This window comes from Cannabis sativa, chromosome 6 (assembly GCF_029168945.1).
Source record: "Cannabis sativa cultivar Pink pepper isolate KNU-18-1 chromosome 6, ASM2916894v1, whole genome shotgun sequence".
Classification (NCBI taxonomy): domain Eukaryota; kingdom Viridiplantae; phylum Streptophyta; class Magnoliopsida; order Rosales; family Cannabaceae; genus Cannabis; species Cannabis sativa.
In genome coordinates, this window is record NC_083606.1 from 5,237,507 (window position 1) to 5,255,404 (window position 17,898).

Consider the following 17,898-nt stretch of genomic DNA (forward strand, 5'->3'; position numbering starts at 1 on the left):
ACATGTTAAAACTAATTAACTAATAATTAAGTCATTAATATGAAATGTCTAAAATGATATGACATATATAATTTTGTATTTTGAGAAGAGTTGTCCAAACCAATTAGATGTAATAAAGTTGTAAATTAGTATGAAAAGATGGTTTGTAAGAGTTTTCAGTGTTGTTCAAATTAGACTTTAAGTGGAAACGACATGATTATATTCACAACAATAATACATATATGTGATTGCAATTAATTTGAAAAAAAAAATTATTGATATTTTTCAAATACATAAATCCAACTAGAACTATTCTTTTCTTATGGAATAATTTATATATAATTAATATCATTATAGCATGGAATAAATTGCAAGTAAAGAAAATTAAACCCCACACCTATATTTTATAAAGATGTCACATGAGTTGGTGGTGTCCACAAAAATTATTTAGTTGAGAGAAATAGTTATTGGCTTTCAAAACGAATATACAGTACAATTTTTATGTAAGAATATATTTGAGATTAAATAAATTATTTTTTAATTAAGAGATTATAATTAAATAGTGTTTTACTAAAAAAATTTAAAAGACTAAAAATATCAATGTAACAACAATAACAATAAACAATCTTTTGTTATATTATTTATTAAATAATATAATGTTTAAGATTAAAATTGTGATATATTATATATATTATTACATATAATATAATTGAAAATTATATACATGTAATAATTACAATATTATGTGATTGAGAGTTACATATAGTTGTAAAACATAAGAGGTGGAGTTAATATTTTGTAACTTCCACATGATGTATCACTAATTAAGTGTGTAAAGAGTGGTTGCACAACTTAATTTTTTAAATTCACAAACTGTAATTCAAATATAGTTGTTGGGGATTCAATTTTATCATTTATAATGTGTATAAGTGATATAAAATAAAGTGGGAATGGCTTGGAATAGGTTGGAGTGTTATTTGCAAAAGCTGAAAAATTTAGTAACCAGTAACTAGTTACTATTTTTTCAGCATTAATAGTAAAACATTTTTTGCTATTGGGATGTCTTTTAACAACTCTCATAACTTCCAAATCACCCATTCAATCCCATTTACACCCCATAAAGAAATGGTAACAGCCATTGGGTGTGTGATGTTTGAATTTTAAAGTTTGTGATCTTAAACACTATAAATAGATGCATTGGTTTACCCTTTGAGACACACTCTTCTCTTTTATCTTTCAAACACAAAGCTAGAGAGTTCTAAGGCTTGATAATTCCTAGAAGTATTTTCACAAAACCCTAAGTGTTTCATAGAGGGGGAAATAATCTTCTTGGACAAAGGTGTAGAAACTTTGTTCAAGCTTTTGGTGATCCCCATCTCCACTTTGGGTGTTTGTTCTTCTTTCTTGTTTTGTTCTATTCTCAAGTTTTATTTTGTTCTCTTGTTCTCCTCTAAACACTCCTATATATATACTATCATATATTTATATATTGACTATATAGTATTATATATATTATATATACATACTATACATACACTCTTTATATCTCTACTATATATCATTTATTATATATATATTCTATATCATATATATATATACTCTATTATATATATTCTATATCATATATATATACACTATTATATATACATATATGCTTTTATATAGTTTACATTTACTTGTATCTTTGAGTTTTGAGTTGTAACTCTTTTCTTTTATTTGTATTTTATGCTTTGGGATTGTAACTCTTTATTTAATATATTGTCCTTGTAATATTTTGTTTAGAGTTGTAATTGTCTTAGTCTTTTATTCATCTTATTTTATTCTTTCATTGTAATCTCTCCATTATTTCTAACAATGAAGAAGACTTTTTTTTTTTATTTTCAAAGGAAAGAGAAACTATCAAGATGATGAACCAAGACTTGGTGAGATTGGACCGCTTTGATGGCACCAATTTCACTAGGTGGCAAGACAAGGTGAGGTTCCTCCTAACTAGACTCAAGATTGCCTATATTCTTGAGTCCACCTTGGGCCCTTACCCGCACCTACCGACAAGGATACCGATGAGGTCAAGGCACAAAGGAATAAGAGAGAAGATGACAATCTTCTATGTAGAGGACATATCCTCAACTCACTCTCGGATAGGCTTTATGACCTATACACCGACACTAAGGATGCCAAAGAAATTTGAGATCACCTTGAAAAGAAATTCAAGGCCGAGGAGGAAGGTACCAAGAAATTTTTAATTTCTCAATATTTTGATTTAAAATTTCTTGATGGTAAACCTCTTTTACCTCAAATTCATGAGTTGCAAGTTATTGTTAATAAATTAAAAGTGCTCAAAATTGAACTTCCCGAGGCATTCCAAGTTAGTGCAATAGTGGCAAAATTGCCACCATCTTGGAAGAATTATAGGAAGAGAATCCTTCATAAAAATGAGGATTACTCTTTGGAGGAAATCCAAAAACGTATTCGAATCGAGGAGGAATCAATATGTAGGGATAAGCTTGTGGAGGGGTCTAATGAAGAGACTTCCAAAGCAAATACAACTTCCAAAGTTCCTAATAAGAATAAGGGAAAGACCAAAAAGGGTAATAACTTGGGTCCAAAGTCTAAACCAAACCAATTCAAAGGTGGAAAAGGTCCATGTTTTGTGTGTGGCAAACTTGGACACTATGCTAAGGATTGTAAGCATAGAAAAGACTTTAAGGGACCCAAAGTAAATGATATCGAGGAGGATATCATTGCTACTCTTAGTGAGGTGAATTCTGTGCAAGGGAAAGTGAATGGATGGTGGTATGGTACATGTGCCACCGTTCATGTAACATATGACAAATCATTGTTCAAGACCTTTGAAGAGTCAAAGGGTAACATGAGATCCAAATGGGCAATGAGGTCAAATCAAAGGTACTAGGCAAAGGTATAAGCATCGTACTAGTTAAGAGTGATATTCACCCCAGGATATTAATTGGCGCTATCATAGTGGCACAACCATTATGTCGGTTCGACAGTACGGGCACAGTACTGGTTAAGAGTGATATCATGGCCAATTGTACTCTTGGGTACTATTGGTGCTATCATAGCGGTACGAACATAGTGCCAGTCCCGCAGTACTGTAACGTCCCCGCTTCAAGCCTCCATTGGGCCCTTACACCCACAGACTAATGGCTCTTATACACGAGTACGCCACTCTGGCTGCTTCCTGGATTGACGACTGACCCTACAGACCAACACGAGTGTTTCCAGCATGCTTTGTCCTCACTCACACGCTTCCTAGGAAAACTTCCCAGGAGGTCACCCATCCTGAAATTACTCCCAGGTCAAGCTCGCTTAACTGTGGAGTTCTTTCGTGATGGGCTACCGAAAAACAAGACGCACCTTGTTGATATAGGTAGTACCAATTAATCCATTTAAGCCCTCTTCAACTGTGTAGTCCCATACCTACACAGTCTCAGAATCATCCCACTTGACCTTCCCCAGGCGATGTGGGATTGCACAGCTTACCCGGTGTTTCCCCTTACGGATCACGGGACTACTGACTGTCACAATCAATACAAATTGTAACACCCTAACTAACATAGGCGTATTACGTGATTTTTAAACATGCTGTGCAGCTCGTTGCTAATCAACGAGGTTTATGGAAAACGTGATTAATTAAAATTTTTGCTTTTTAATTAAACTTATAAAATAATATTACAAAAGACTCGGGATCCCGATTATAAAATCATTTACAAAAAGATTTAACTGTTTAACTGATACACAAAATAAATGTCGCCTAGCGACCAGTTACAAAATCAGCCTCGATGTCCCGATGATCGTACGCTCCAGGCCTAACCGCCCCGACATGTACAACCTTCATGAGCTCGCTCACGGTCCATCAGCTTTAGCCTTGCCTTTACCTACACATAAACGTAGAACTGTGAGTCGACAGACTCAGTAAGAAAAGCATAATAATACTCATACATATATCCCGGTCATGATCAGACGCCCATACCCCTGATCATAACCCTAACTGCCGTGTCCAACACGATACTGAGTCCCGCTACTGCCGTGTCCAACACGGTACTGAGCCACTACTGCCATGTCCAACATGGTACTGAGTTCTGAACGTTCATAGGGACGGTACTATTGACACGTAACAGCCTGATCGGTCGAACCGGTCATACTCCGGCTGCTGGTCATACTCCAGCCTGTACCGACGTGTTACTATATCCTCCTGATCGGTCGAACCGGTCATACTCCGACTGTTGGTCATACTCCAGCCTGTACCGACGGGATACGTCAATAATACGGAACCACCAACCAAGTGTCAGCCTGATCGGTCGAACCGGTCATACTCCGGCTGCTGGTCATACTCCAGCCTGTACCGACGTGACAGGGTTGGATGGTTCGAAGCCAACATACATAACTAATGTAATCTAACAGGCTTCCTACATGCACGCTAAACATGTATTCTACATATGCATACTGTTATACTAATCTTACCTGGATTCCACGCCACTCTGGCTGCTTCCTGGATCGATGACTGACCCTACAGACCAACACGAGTGTTTTCAGCGTGCTTTGTCCTCACTCACACGCATCCTGGGAAAACTTCCCAGGAGGTCACCCATCCTTAAAATGACTCCAGGCCAAGCACGCTTAACTGTGGAGTTCTTTCGAGATGGGCTATCGAAAAACAAGATGCACCTTGTTGATATAGGTAGTACCAATCAATCCATTTAAGCCCTCTTCAACTGTGTAGTCCCATACCTACACAGTCTCAGAATCATCCCACTTGACCTTCCCCAGGCGGTGTGGGATTGCACAGCTTACCCGGTATTTCCCCTTATGGATCACGGGACTACTGACTGTCACAATCAACCCCCCTTACGGGGTCCGACGTCCTCGTCGACCACACTTTCGGCTGGGTCAAGGCTCTAATACCATTTGTAACGTCCCCGCTTCAAGCCTCCATTGGGTCCTTACACCCACGGACTAATGGCTCTTATACACGAGTACACCACTCTGGCTGCTTCCTGGATCGATGACTGACCCTACAGACCAACACGAGTGTTTTCAGCGTGCTTTGTCCTCACTCACACGCATCCTGGGAAAACTTCCCAGGAGGTCACCCATCCTTGAAATTACTCCAGGCCAAGCACGCTTAACTGTGGAGCTCTTTCGAGATGGGCTACCGAAAAACAAGATGCACCTTGTTGATATAGGTAGTACCAATCAATCCATTTAAGCCCTCTTCAACTGTGTAGTCCCATACCTACACAGTCTCAGAATCATCCCACTTGACCTTCCCCAGGCGGTGTGGGATTGCACAGCTTACCGGCATTTCCCCTTACGGATCACGGGACTACTGACTGTCACAATCACCCCCCCTTACGGGGTCCGACGTCCTCGTCGACCACACTTCCGGCTGGGTCAAGGCTCTGATACCATTTGTAACGTCCCCGCTTCAAGCCTCCATTGGGCCCTTACACCCACGGACTAATGGCTCTTATACACGAGTACGCCACTCTGGCTACTTCCTGGATTGACGACTGACCCTACAGACCAACACGAGTGTTTCCAGCATGCTTTGTCCTCACTCACACGCTTCCTAGGAAAACTTCCCAGGAGGTCACCCATCCTGAAATTACTCCCAGGTCAAGCTCGCTTAACTGTGGAGTTCTTTCGTGATGGGCTACCAAAAAACAAGATGCACCTTGTTGATATAGGTAGTACCAATTAATCCATTTAAGCCCTCTTCAACTGTGTAGTCCCATACCTACACAGTCTCATAATCATCCCACTTGACCTTCCCCAGGTGATGTGGGATTGCACAGCTTACCCGGTGTTTCCCCTTACGGATCACGGGACTACTGACTGTCACAATCACCCCCCCTTACGGGGTCCGACGTCCTCGTCGACCACACTTCCGGCTGGGTTAAGGCTCTGATACCATTTGTAACGTCCCCGCTTCAAGCCTCCATTGGGTCCTTACACCCACGGACTAATGGCTCTTATACACGAGTACGCCACTCTGGCTGCTTCCTGGATCGATGACTGACCCTACAGACCAACACGAGTATTTTCAGCGTGCTTTGTCCTCACTCATACACATCCTGGGAAAACTTCCCAGGAGGTCACCCATCCTTGAAATTGCTCCAGGCCAAGCACGCTTAACTGTGGAGTTCTTTCGAGATGGGCTACCGAAAAACAAGATGCACCTTGTTGATATAGGTAGTACCAATCAATCAATTTAAGCCCTCTTCAACTGTGTAGTCCCATACCTACACAGTCTCAGAATCATCCCACTTGACCTTCCCCAGGCGGTGTGGGATTGCACAGCTTACCCGGTATTTCCCCTTACGGATCACGGGACTACTGACTGTCACAATCACCCCCCCTTACGGGGTCCGACGTCCTCGTCGACCACACTTCCGGCTGGGTCAAGGCTCTGATACCATTTGTAACGTCCCCGCTTCAAGTCTCCATTGGGTCCTTACACCCACGGACTAATGGCTCTTATACACGAGTACGCCACTCTGGCTGCTTCCTGGATCGATGACTGACCCTACAGACCAACACGAGTGTTTTCAGCATGCTTTGTCCTCACTCACACGCATCCTGGGAAAACTTCCCAGGAGGTCACCCATCCTTGAAATTGCTCCAGGCCAAGCACGCTTAACTGTGGAGTTCTTTCGAAATGGGCTACCGAAAAACAAGATGCACCTTGTTTATATAGGTAGTACCAATCAATCCATTTAAGCCCTCTTCAACTGTGTAGTCCCATACCTACACAGTCTCAGAATCATCCCACTTCACCTTCCCCAGGCGGTGTGGGATTGCACAGCTTACCCGGTATTTCCCCTTACGGATCACGGGACTACTGACTGTCACAAGTACAATCATAGTACTGGTAGTGGGTGATATCATGGTCAATAGCACCACCCATTAAGAACGTTCTTAATCATTTGGTTAGTCTTGTGAATAGGTGTATGGGCACCTAGACACAAGTCGGTTTTATAATTTGTTATATGTTTATCTTACTGAGTTTTTCTACTCATCAGTTTCTTATCTTGTGTAGGTAAGGGTTAAGCTTGGCTGGTGGAGTAGTGAGTTAGGGTTCGGCAAGGATTGTACATATCGTGGCAGTGCAACCTGGAGGGTTTCGATCTTATCACATTTTGAGTTTTATTTTAGTATTGCCCTGTAATTTGTAAAATAATAATAATAATATATTATAACTTTATATGTTGCATATGTATTTTCAACATGGTTATAAACTCGGGATCCCGACTTACGAGATTTTATAAATATTATATAGTAAGATTAATTTTGATTTATCAAATTTTCAAATACGGGTGTTACATCTTGATTCCTTACAACTTGCCACCATGGAAGTGTATGAAGTTGCAATCATTATTGTTGTCTCTTCTGATTTCAGGTCCTGATTCACCTGACTAAGATATTGATGTCTTTATAAAGCCTTTAATTGAGGAGTTGAAGATGTTGTGGGAGAACGTTGTTGAAACTCGAGATGCATACAACAATTCCTTGTTCACTATGAGGGCATCAATTTTATGGACTATTAATAATTATCCAGCATATGCTATGATGTTTGGTTAAAGCACAATGGGGTATAAGGCATGCCCTACCTGCAATGAGAAAACTCCTTCTATTCCAATTCGTAATAAAATTTTGTATATTAGGCATCGACAATTTCTTGATATGAATTATGAATGGAGGAGTAAATTTGCATTGTTTGATGGTAATAAAGAACTTTGACTTCCACCTAAGCAGTATTCATCAGAAGATATATTGAAGCAATCGCAAAATCTAGAAATAAGACTACTAGAAAAACAAAAAGAATTTGGGGGGTGAAGCGTAAACGAACTCTTATCGAGCTCAACTGGTCTAAGAGAAGCATTTTCTTTAAACTTGAATATTGGAAAAACTTGTCACTTAGGCACAATTTGGATGTAATGCATATTAAAAAAAATGTTTGTGATATTGTGTTGGGTACACTTTTAAGTATTGACGAGAGATCGAAAGATACCAAAAAAGTAAGACTTGATCTGGCAGATATGAAGATAAAAAAGAAACTACACTTTTTTAAAGTTGGGGACAAGTGGAAGAAACCTCTTGCTAGTTACACTCTTAGTGTCACCGAGCGTCGAGATTTTTGTGAATTTGTGAAATCTGTCAAGTCTCCAAATGGTTATGCAGGTAATTTAACAAAGAATGTTAAGCATGACAAGTTTTCTGGGCTAAAATCTCATGATTATCATGTGTTGATTCAACAGTTGTTTCCGATTGGAATTATATCAGTTTTGGGGACGAATGTTCGAAAGACACTTACTAATCTAAGCTTCTTTTTCAAGCAACTTTGCTCCCAAACTTTAAATGTGAAAGATCTTGAGAAGATGAAAAAAGACATCGTAATTATTTTATGCAAGTTGGAAATGATTTTCTCTCATGCATTTTTTGATATTATGGTGCATTCGGTTATCCATCTTTCGAACGAGGCAGTACTTGGTAGCCCGGTGCACTTTAGATAGATGTATCCTATTGAATGTTGTATGGCGGTGCACAAACAATATGTTAGAAATCATTCATACCTCGAAGGTTCGATTGCTGAAGCTTATGTGGTGAATGAAACATTAACATTTTATTCAATATACTTTCATGGAATTGAAACCCAGTTCAATCGACCTAATGATGATCGAGTTGAATCTCACCCTAGTTGGGAGTTTTTAGTGTTCAAGGTCGGTTGTGATCTACTTAGGAAAAAATAACTAATCTACTACCTTCACATTAAAAGCAAAAGGCAGAGTGGTACATCTTGAACAAATGTGTTGAACTATCCGACTACATTACGTACTTGTTTAATATTAATTGCCAATCTTCAACTTGTATTTATCATTCATGTTTTTATTATTAATTGACTTGCCTTTTAATCGTGCTGAGCACATGGACGAGTTGAAACGACAAAGTGGCATTTCAAATCTTCAGCGTAGACAAGAAGCTGAATTCCCTCATTGGTTTAAAACTCGAGTATGAATTCATAAAATACTTAAATTTAATTACATAACACATCATTTGTACTCGTTCTTACATTGACATTGTTAGATCAATCATTTGCGTGAGTCTTCTCCAATAATAATATCTGACGAATTTTATGCTCTTGCCAACAAACCAAGTTCGATAGTATTTTACTATCTAGGAATGATTGTTAATGGGGTCAAATTTATCATCCATGAACATGATAAAAAGTTGAAGACTCAAATTAGCAATGTAATGGTTACAAGTGAGGAAAGAGATAATTATTATGGAGAGTTGTAAGAAATTATTGAATTCAAATATTTGATGAGTTATAGTGTTGTGTTATTCAAGTGTAAATGGTTCAACACTAGTAAAACTAAAGAATATGAAAGTTTTACAAGTGTCTTTGTCAAGGATAAATGTTACAAGGTCAATCCCTTTATACTTGCATCCCAAGCTCAGTTGGTATATTATCTTCAAGATATCATAAATGAATTTGATTGGAGAGTCGTCTATGTTTATATTTCGAGAAATGTGTGATTTCTCATATACGAATATCGATGATATTGTCACTACTAGTGATGTACCAATACTTGAAGAAGTAAATTCTTCTAAATTTCAGTTATGAGTTGAACTTCAAATATTCGATATTATTCAATATGAATGTACAGATGTTTATCCAACTGAAGTATCCAATATTAATGAATTACTCGGTAAAAGTTATGATCGTTTTGTTGTTGATGATGACAATGATGAAACTCCTGATGACACTTTAGCTGAGTAGGTGATGATGAAGAAAATATTGTGGTCGACAGTGATAGCGATAGTGGTGATCATTTTGCAGTCAATAATGATGATATGTTGTAATTGGAAAATAAAATTTTTAAAAATAATTTTTGTTTTATGAAAAATACTTTAATGTTTGTATTTTTTATTTTAAAATTTTAATATATATATATATATATATTTATTATTGTTAAACTAACATGTATTGTATTTTAATCTTATAAAATGTGCTAAACCAATATATACATAATGGAACAAGAAAGAACTGAGAGTGAAAGTTCGAGTGAAAAGAAGAGGGGTCGTGGGCCCTACTGCGGGGGTAATGTGGAAGTAGAGCTTGCATTATCAAAGAAACTATCTCAACTTCCGATGAAGTTTCATAAAACTAACAGTAGTACAGATAGAACATATGAAAAGATGTTTAACAACTATATTGCATACCTTGTGCGAGATAACATACCTCTGACTACCCTTAATTAGAATAATGTAGACAAGAATGATATCTTGGTCATTCGTCAAAAGTTTGCTGTAAATTTAATTTCTTAAGGAAAATGCTAATTAAAATTTAAATTATTACATTGTAATTTATTTATCCAATGGAAGATCTAATCATTCTCAATAACATGGATGTGAATATGTAAGGGTATATGGATGAATGACGATGCAACATGAAAGCTCATTGGGTTGAGAGTGGAGGAGAGACAGATAATAAAAAGGCAAAGAAAATTCCTTATAAAAATATTAATCCTAAATCATGGGTTGTGCTTTGAGAGTTTTAGAATACAGATAAACAAAAAGGTATAGACATTCTTGATTCTTTTTACTTAATTTTTCTTGAAATTTTTTCTATTTAACTATGAATTCTTTTTTACTTTTGAAGGCAATTTCTAAGAGAAACAAAGTGTCACAGTCTAAAATGCCTATATTAAGGGTGCATGCAGGGTCGGCCCTAGGCATAGGCGGGCTAGGCCCATGCCTAGGGCCTACACTTTCTGGGGGTCCAAAACAAAAAAAATAAAAAAAATTATTAGGTTTTTATTTAAGTAAAATTTAAGTGCGTTATAAGCAACAAATATTCATAGCTTAGTTGGTTGAGGTGGATGGCATAATGTCCAAGGTCATATGTTTAAATCCCATAATACTCTTCTTTTGATATTATTTTAATATATTTTTGAGAGCCCCAAAATTTAATTCGTCTTGGGCCCATATATTTTCAGGACCGGCCCTGGGTGCATGGTTCGAAGATCATCGTGAGACATATCCATGATAAAGTAAATAAAATTCATATATATCATCTTACTTTTAATATGTATTTCTTTTAATCAATTATTCTTTTTGTAGATTAACCCAACAATTGGAGCCTATCCAAGTGTTATTGACACGTTTGAACAACTCTACAAGAAAAAGAATGACAAGAATCAGTGGTTGAGCGATGTTGCAAAAGAAAAATATGTAATTACACTAAAAGTTTATTATTCGATACTTAAACAAAATAAATTTAAATGTTATATTTGTTTACATTATCGATGATTTAATTTCTTTTTTGTAGGAGGCGGTGACACAAAAATATAATCTCGAGCTACGTCTGCAACTAGTTTTACATCTACAAATGCACCATTTGCTACTTCGAGCATTGGTGAGGATTTGAGCTAGTACCCACTTGATATGGATAGAGTTGCAGAGTCCACCACGTTCACGATATGTGAAAGGATTTTGGTCGTTGCCTAGCCTCAAGGCAATTAGAGGAAACGGTGCACCGGCATCTCCATGTCAGCATAAATGTGTGTTGGTAAAAGTCTTACTTTTTTCAACGCACATTTTTGCTGACAAAAATTAGACTTTTCCCAGCACTTTAATGCATAAAAGTAAGACTTTTACCAACACATATTTGCGCTGAAAAAAGTCTAGCTTTTATCAATATACATTTGCGCTGGAAAAAGTCTAGCTTTTACCAGAACATTTATGCACTGAGAAAAGTCATTTTTGCCAACACTTTCTGTTTTGTGCTGGAAAAAGTTTCAGTATCAACATGAATTTGTGAACAACTTTTGCTAATGCAAAAATGTACCGGTAAAAGTAGATTCTGTTATGCCGGCAAAAATTTCTCTCTCTCTCCATATATATGATTTATTATTTTTTATGGATTTGTTTTTAAAAAAAAAAATGACATTCTTACGGAGCCCAATGAAAGCAACATAAAAACAACCTATAAACAATGTAGTATAAAATAAATACAAAAACAACATTAATATACCTTCCAAACAACATAATATAATATTATTGCAAAAACAAAGTAAAAAATAACTGTCCTTGTAAAAAAATATTAAATCTGTCAAAATATTGAAAAAAAAAAAATGTAGATCTGTATTTTGTAATGTATTTTTTTTTTTTTTTTTAGTTATTTATGAAAAAAAATCTCTTTTTTATTTACATATATAGTAAATCAAAAGTTTTTTTCAGAAAAATTAAAAATTATTTTTATGTAGAGCAACAGTGAAAGATATGCAAAGTATTAACTCTAACAATATATGATCTGTAAAATGAAAATAAAATCATGACTATTAAACACAAGTTTCTAATATTGATTTTCTTTTCTTTGTATGGGAATTTCACTTATTGAAATTTGATTTAAAGATTAAGATTGTTTGTGAAGTGTGCAAATTCTCATATGCTAAATGTCTTCTAATAGAAAAGTAGATAATTAGCATTTCTTTAGATTTGTACCACTTATCATTAAATTGTCATTTAGGCCATTGACAAATATAATTGTATAATTGTGTAAAGATTACACAAGTTTCTATCATAAATGGAAAATTTTAATTTTCCTTTTCCAATTGCAAATTATATTGGACTTGTTTAAAAATTAAAAAATAGAATAATTGCAAATTATATTGGACCTTCTTTTTTTAAAAAAATATTATTAAACATGGAAGAGATATTTAATTGCAGATCTGTAGAAGTTGTTTACAAAAAACAAAATTATATTTTTGTAAACAAAATTTGTATTTTTTCTATAAGATTTTGCATTTTTGTTTATTTTTAAAAAGTCCCCATCCAAAATTCTCCATTGGGCCATTTAAAGTTTCTAATCATATTGTGGTTTAGGAGTAATATTGAGGGACAATTTCAAAAAAACACAAAAAAAAAAAAATTACAAAAATACGATCTGTACAGAATTTTTAATATTTTTATAGTTTTTTAGATTTTATTTACATAAAATATGGTCTTTTTATATATTTTTATGTTGCACTCTTATTATTTTATTATTTGTATATTATTTTTGTTGTCGTTTTGATGTTTTTTTCTTATTACTTTTATTGTTGGTTTCTTGTGTGTTTTATAAAATACTGCAAAAATATAAAAAAAAATTAAAAAATAAAACTTTCAATGTAAGAATATAAAAATTTTACAAAAATTAGTACATGTAATATTACACATTGATGTACACACATTGGATGAAAGAAACAATGTCACTTCAATATACACATATGTTATTGTAAGTGGCATAAGTACCTAAAGTTTGCAAGTAGCATAATCTCGATGTTTACTTTTAATGGCATAAGTACTTAATATTTGTAAAACTATAATTTTTCTCTAATTTCGTCAGTACAAGCTCAATAATCAATATTATAAATAAAGAGGATATTAAAATTTAATGCAATAGCTCTAATTAATTCATCCAATACGAGATAATTTAATCTTATTGAAAAATATCATATCAATACTCCGTCTTCATGTTTACCAATAATTATAATTAAAAGGAAAAAAGAAAGACAATTTTGGTACCAAGTAACAAATTATTGTCATTTTTCAAATTCTTGTGCTAATATGGACATATCAAACCATAAATGGAGTAATTTGCGGCAAAACCCCTGCAACTATCAATTTACTTGCAAAAAACCATCAAATCTCATATTTTGGTGGGAAAACCCTCCAAAGTACTGATCCGTTTACATTTTTAAGGTGACGTCTGTCCAGCCTTGTTAAGTCTTAATTTTGCCCACGTGGCAATGACAAGTCACTAAAAAATTATCCTATGTGGCCATATTTTACAAAATAAAAATAAAACTTTAAGAGTAATTTGCGACAAAACTCCCCCAACTATCAATTTACTTGCAAAAAACCATCCAAAAAACTTTAAGGTTTGATGGTTTTTTGCAAGTAAATTGATAGTTGGGGGAGTTTTGCCGCAAATTACTCTTAATTTTTTTTTTATTTTAATTTTTATTTTGTAAAATATGGCCACGTAGGATAATTTTTTAGTGACCTGTCATTGCCACGTGGGCAAAATTAGGACTTAACGAGGCTGAATAGACGACACCTTAAAAGTATAAACGAAACAGTACTTTGGAGGGTTTTCCCACCAAAATATGAGGTTGGATGGTTTTTTGCAAGTAAATTGATAGTTGAGGGGGTTTTGCCGCAAATTACTCTTTTAAAAAAGGACATTAACTATCTATAGAGTTAGAAATAGGGTCATTTACTTACATTTCTTTCTTTTTTTTTTTTTTTTTTGAGAGAGAATTCTTGAATCCTCATTTATGGTTTGATATGACCATATTAGCACAAGAATTTGAAAAATGACAATAATTTGTTACTTGGTACCAAAATTGTCTTTCTTTTTTCCTTTTAATTATAATTATTGGTAAACATGAAGACGGAGTATTGATATGATATTTTTCAATAAGATTAAATTATCTCGTATTGGATGAATTAATTAGAGCTATTGCATTAAATTTTAATATCCTCCTTATTTATAATATTGATTATTGAGCTTGTACTGACGAAGTTAGAAAAAAATTATAGTTTTACAAATATTGAGTACTTATGCCATTAAAAGTAAACATCGGGATTATACTACTTGCAAACTTTAGGTACTTATGCCACTTACAATAACATATGTGTATATTGAAGTGACATTGTTTGTTTCATCCAATGTTTTGGTGTACATCAATATTTATTACATGTACTAATTTTTGTAAAATTTTTATATTCTTACATTGAAAGTTTTTTTTTTTTAATTTTTTTTTATATTTTTGCAGTTTTTTATAAAACACACAAGAAACCAACAATGAAAGTAATAAGAAAAGAACATCAAAACCACAACAAAAATAATATACAAATAATAAAATAATAAGAGTGCAACATAAAAATATATAAAAAGACCGTATTTTATGTAAATAAAATCTAAAAAACTATAAAAATATTAAAAATTCTGTACAGATCGTATTTTTGTAATTTTCTTTTTTTTTTTGTTGTTTTTGTATTTTTTTGAAATTGTCCCTCCTAAACCATAATATGATTAGAAACTTTAAATGGCCCAATGGACAATTTTGGATGGGGACTTTTTAAAAATAAACAAAAATGCAAAATCTTATAGAAAAATACAAATTTTGTTTACAAAAATATAATTTTGTTTTTTGTAAACAACTTCTACAGATCTGCAATTAAATATCTCTTCCATGTTTAATAATATTTTTTTAAAAAAAAAGAAGGTCCAATATAATTTGCAATTATTCTATTTTTTAATTTTTAAACAAGTCCAATATAATTTGCAATTGGAAATGGAAAATTAAATTTTTCCATTTGTGATAGATTCTTGTGTAATCTTTACACAATTATATTTGTCAATGGCCCAAAGGACAATTTTATGATAAGTGGTACAAATCTAAATAAAGGTTAATTATCTACTTTTCTATTAGAAGACATTTAAGCCAATAGCATATGAGAATTTACACACTTCACAAACAATCTTAATCTTTAAATCAAATTTCAATAAGTGAAATTCCCATACAAAGAAAAGAAAATCAATATTAGAAACTTGTGTTTAATAGTCATGATTTTATTTTCATTTTACAGAGATCATATATTGTTAGAGTTAATACTTTGCATATTTTCACTGTTGCTCTACCTAAAATACCCTTCATTATATAAAAGGTATTATATATTTTATTCCTTTAATAGAAATTATGAAAAACAATAAATCAAAACATCTCTACTGAATATTTGTCAATTATTTTTTCATTATATAAAAAGTATTATATGTTTTATTCTTTTTAAATTTTACTGTTATTGTTGTTGTTGTCTAATATGTTATTTAACCATATAATTAATTTTTTATTAATATATCGTATGATATACAAACAATATACCTTAAACCAATATACATATATCACAAACTTAAACTAATATACTATTAAATGAATTATTTTCCACAATATACAGTAGCATACAAAAACTATATACCACAATCATAAACAGATATACCATAGTCAAAAATTAATATACCACCAGCATAGTGAAAAAAAAATTATACAAAAAACTTAATTTAATGTTCCACAAGTTTTTTTTTTTCTTGTTCTTTCCTTCATGAAATACCAATGAACATAAAATCAATATACCTCAGTCAAATATAACTATACCTCATACTTAAATTAATATTTAATAGTTTTTTTTTTCTTTATATCCTTCACGATATACATATCACATACAAACGATATACTTTAGACTAATATAAATATACCATAAACTTAAATTAATATACTATTAAATGATTTTTTTCCACGATATATAATAGCATATAAAAACTATATTCTGCAATCATAAGCATAAATACTATAGTGAAAAATTAATATACCACCAATATAGTGGAAAATATATATACTAAAAACTTAATTTAATATTCCACATGTTTTTTTCTCTTTTTCTTTCCTTCATGATATACTAATGAACATAAAGACAATATTTCCTAGTGAAATATAACTATACCTCAAACTTAAACTAATATTCCATATTTTTTAATTTCCGTCTTTCGTTCATTATATACCATAGCACATTAAAATAATATACTACAATCTTAAACTAACATACTACCTTTCAGTTATTTCAAAATATATATATACTACCTTTTAGTTTTTTTAAATATATTATTGCACATAAAAACGATATACTATTGTGTAAAATAACTATACCAAACACTTAATTATTCAAGGTTATAATTGTAATTTTATCATCAAATTTTTAACTAAAAGGACATTTTGTTAATTTTTTTTAAAAAGGGACATTTATTAACTTCATTGTTAGATTTAGGGCCATTTTGCATCTTAGCCCCAAAAAAAATGAGGATTCAAGAAAGAGTATTAAATTTCAACTTAAAGTGGCAACAACTAGAGTATTTTGACACCAAAATAGAACAAGAAATACTTTTAGGGCTAATTTGGTACACCGTGTTATATTGTATTGTATTGGATTATATTATACTAGTATTATTTAGAGATAATTTCAAAAAAAAAAAAAAAAATCCACACACACAAACAACAAAAGAAAAACGACCTATACAAAGTTTTCAATATTTTTATGATTTTTTTTTTAATTATTTACATAAAATACGATCTTTTGGTGTATCTTTATATTGTATTATTATTATTTTATTATTATTTTTTTGTTATTTGTATATTATTTTTTATGTTGTGTTGTTATTATTTTTGTATTTTTATAGAATATTGTTAAAATGTAAGAAAAAAATGAACGTAAAAATGTAAATTTTTTACAAAAATTTGTGTTATATGTAATTATCCCTATTATTTAATACAAGACTATTTGTATTACTGTTGTATTAAATAATACAAGACTAATACCAGCCCTGGGCTTGAGTCTAAGTCGGGGCTAGGTCCGAGGTCCGAAGGTCTGATTTTGGGTCCAAGTCCTGGACTGGGTCCAGGGTCCGAGTCTAAGGTCTGAGGTCCGATTCTTGATTTGAGCGCGAGTCTTGGTCTGAATTTGGAGTCAGGGTCCGAATCCGGGTTTGGGGTCCCGGCCGGGGTTCGGGGTCAGGGTCTGGGTCTGTGGTCCGGAGTTAGGGTCAAGGTCCAAGTTAGGGTTTCGAGTCCGAGGTCCAGGGTCCGGGTTCAAGTTCGGGGTTTGGGTCTAGTTACCGAGTCTGGGGTTAGGTCTAGGGCTGGGATCCGGGGCAGGGTCCTGATCTAGAGTACGAGTCTGCGGTCTGGTCCAAGGCTAGTTCCTAGTTTAGGGTTAGGATCTAGGTCAGGTCCGGGGTTCAGGTCTAGGCCCCCATCCTTAAAAACCCAAACCCTTTCTAAATATTATAATACAAGC

General features: G+C 33.5%; 1 protein-coding gene across 1 annotated transcript; it reads left to right on the forward strand.

Annotated features, from left to right (window-relative positions):
* Window positions 1-1,877: 1,877 nt before the first annotated feature.
* Window positions 1,878-7,213, forward strand: LOC115695771 (uncharacterized). The gene is made up of 2 exons (XM_061117858.1): window positions 1,878-2,204; window positions 7,040-7,213. Exons 1-2 carry the CDS (start codon window positions 1,884-1,886, stop codon window positions 7,166-7,168), a joined length of 450 nt encoding a protein of 149 aa, XP_060973841.1. The 5' UTR covers window positions 1,878-1,883; the 3' UTR covers window positions 7,169-7,213.
* Window positions 7,214-17,898: the final 10,685 nt, after the last annotated feature.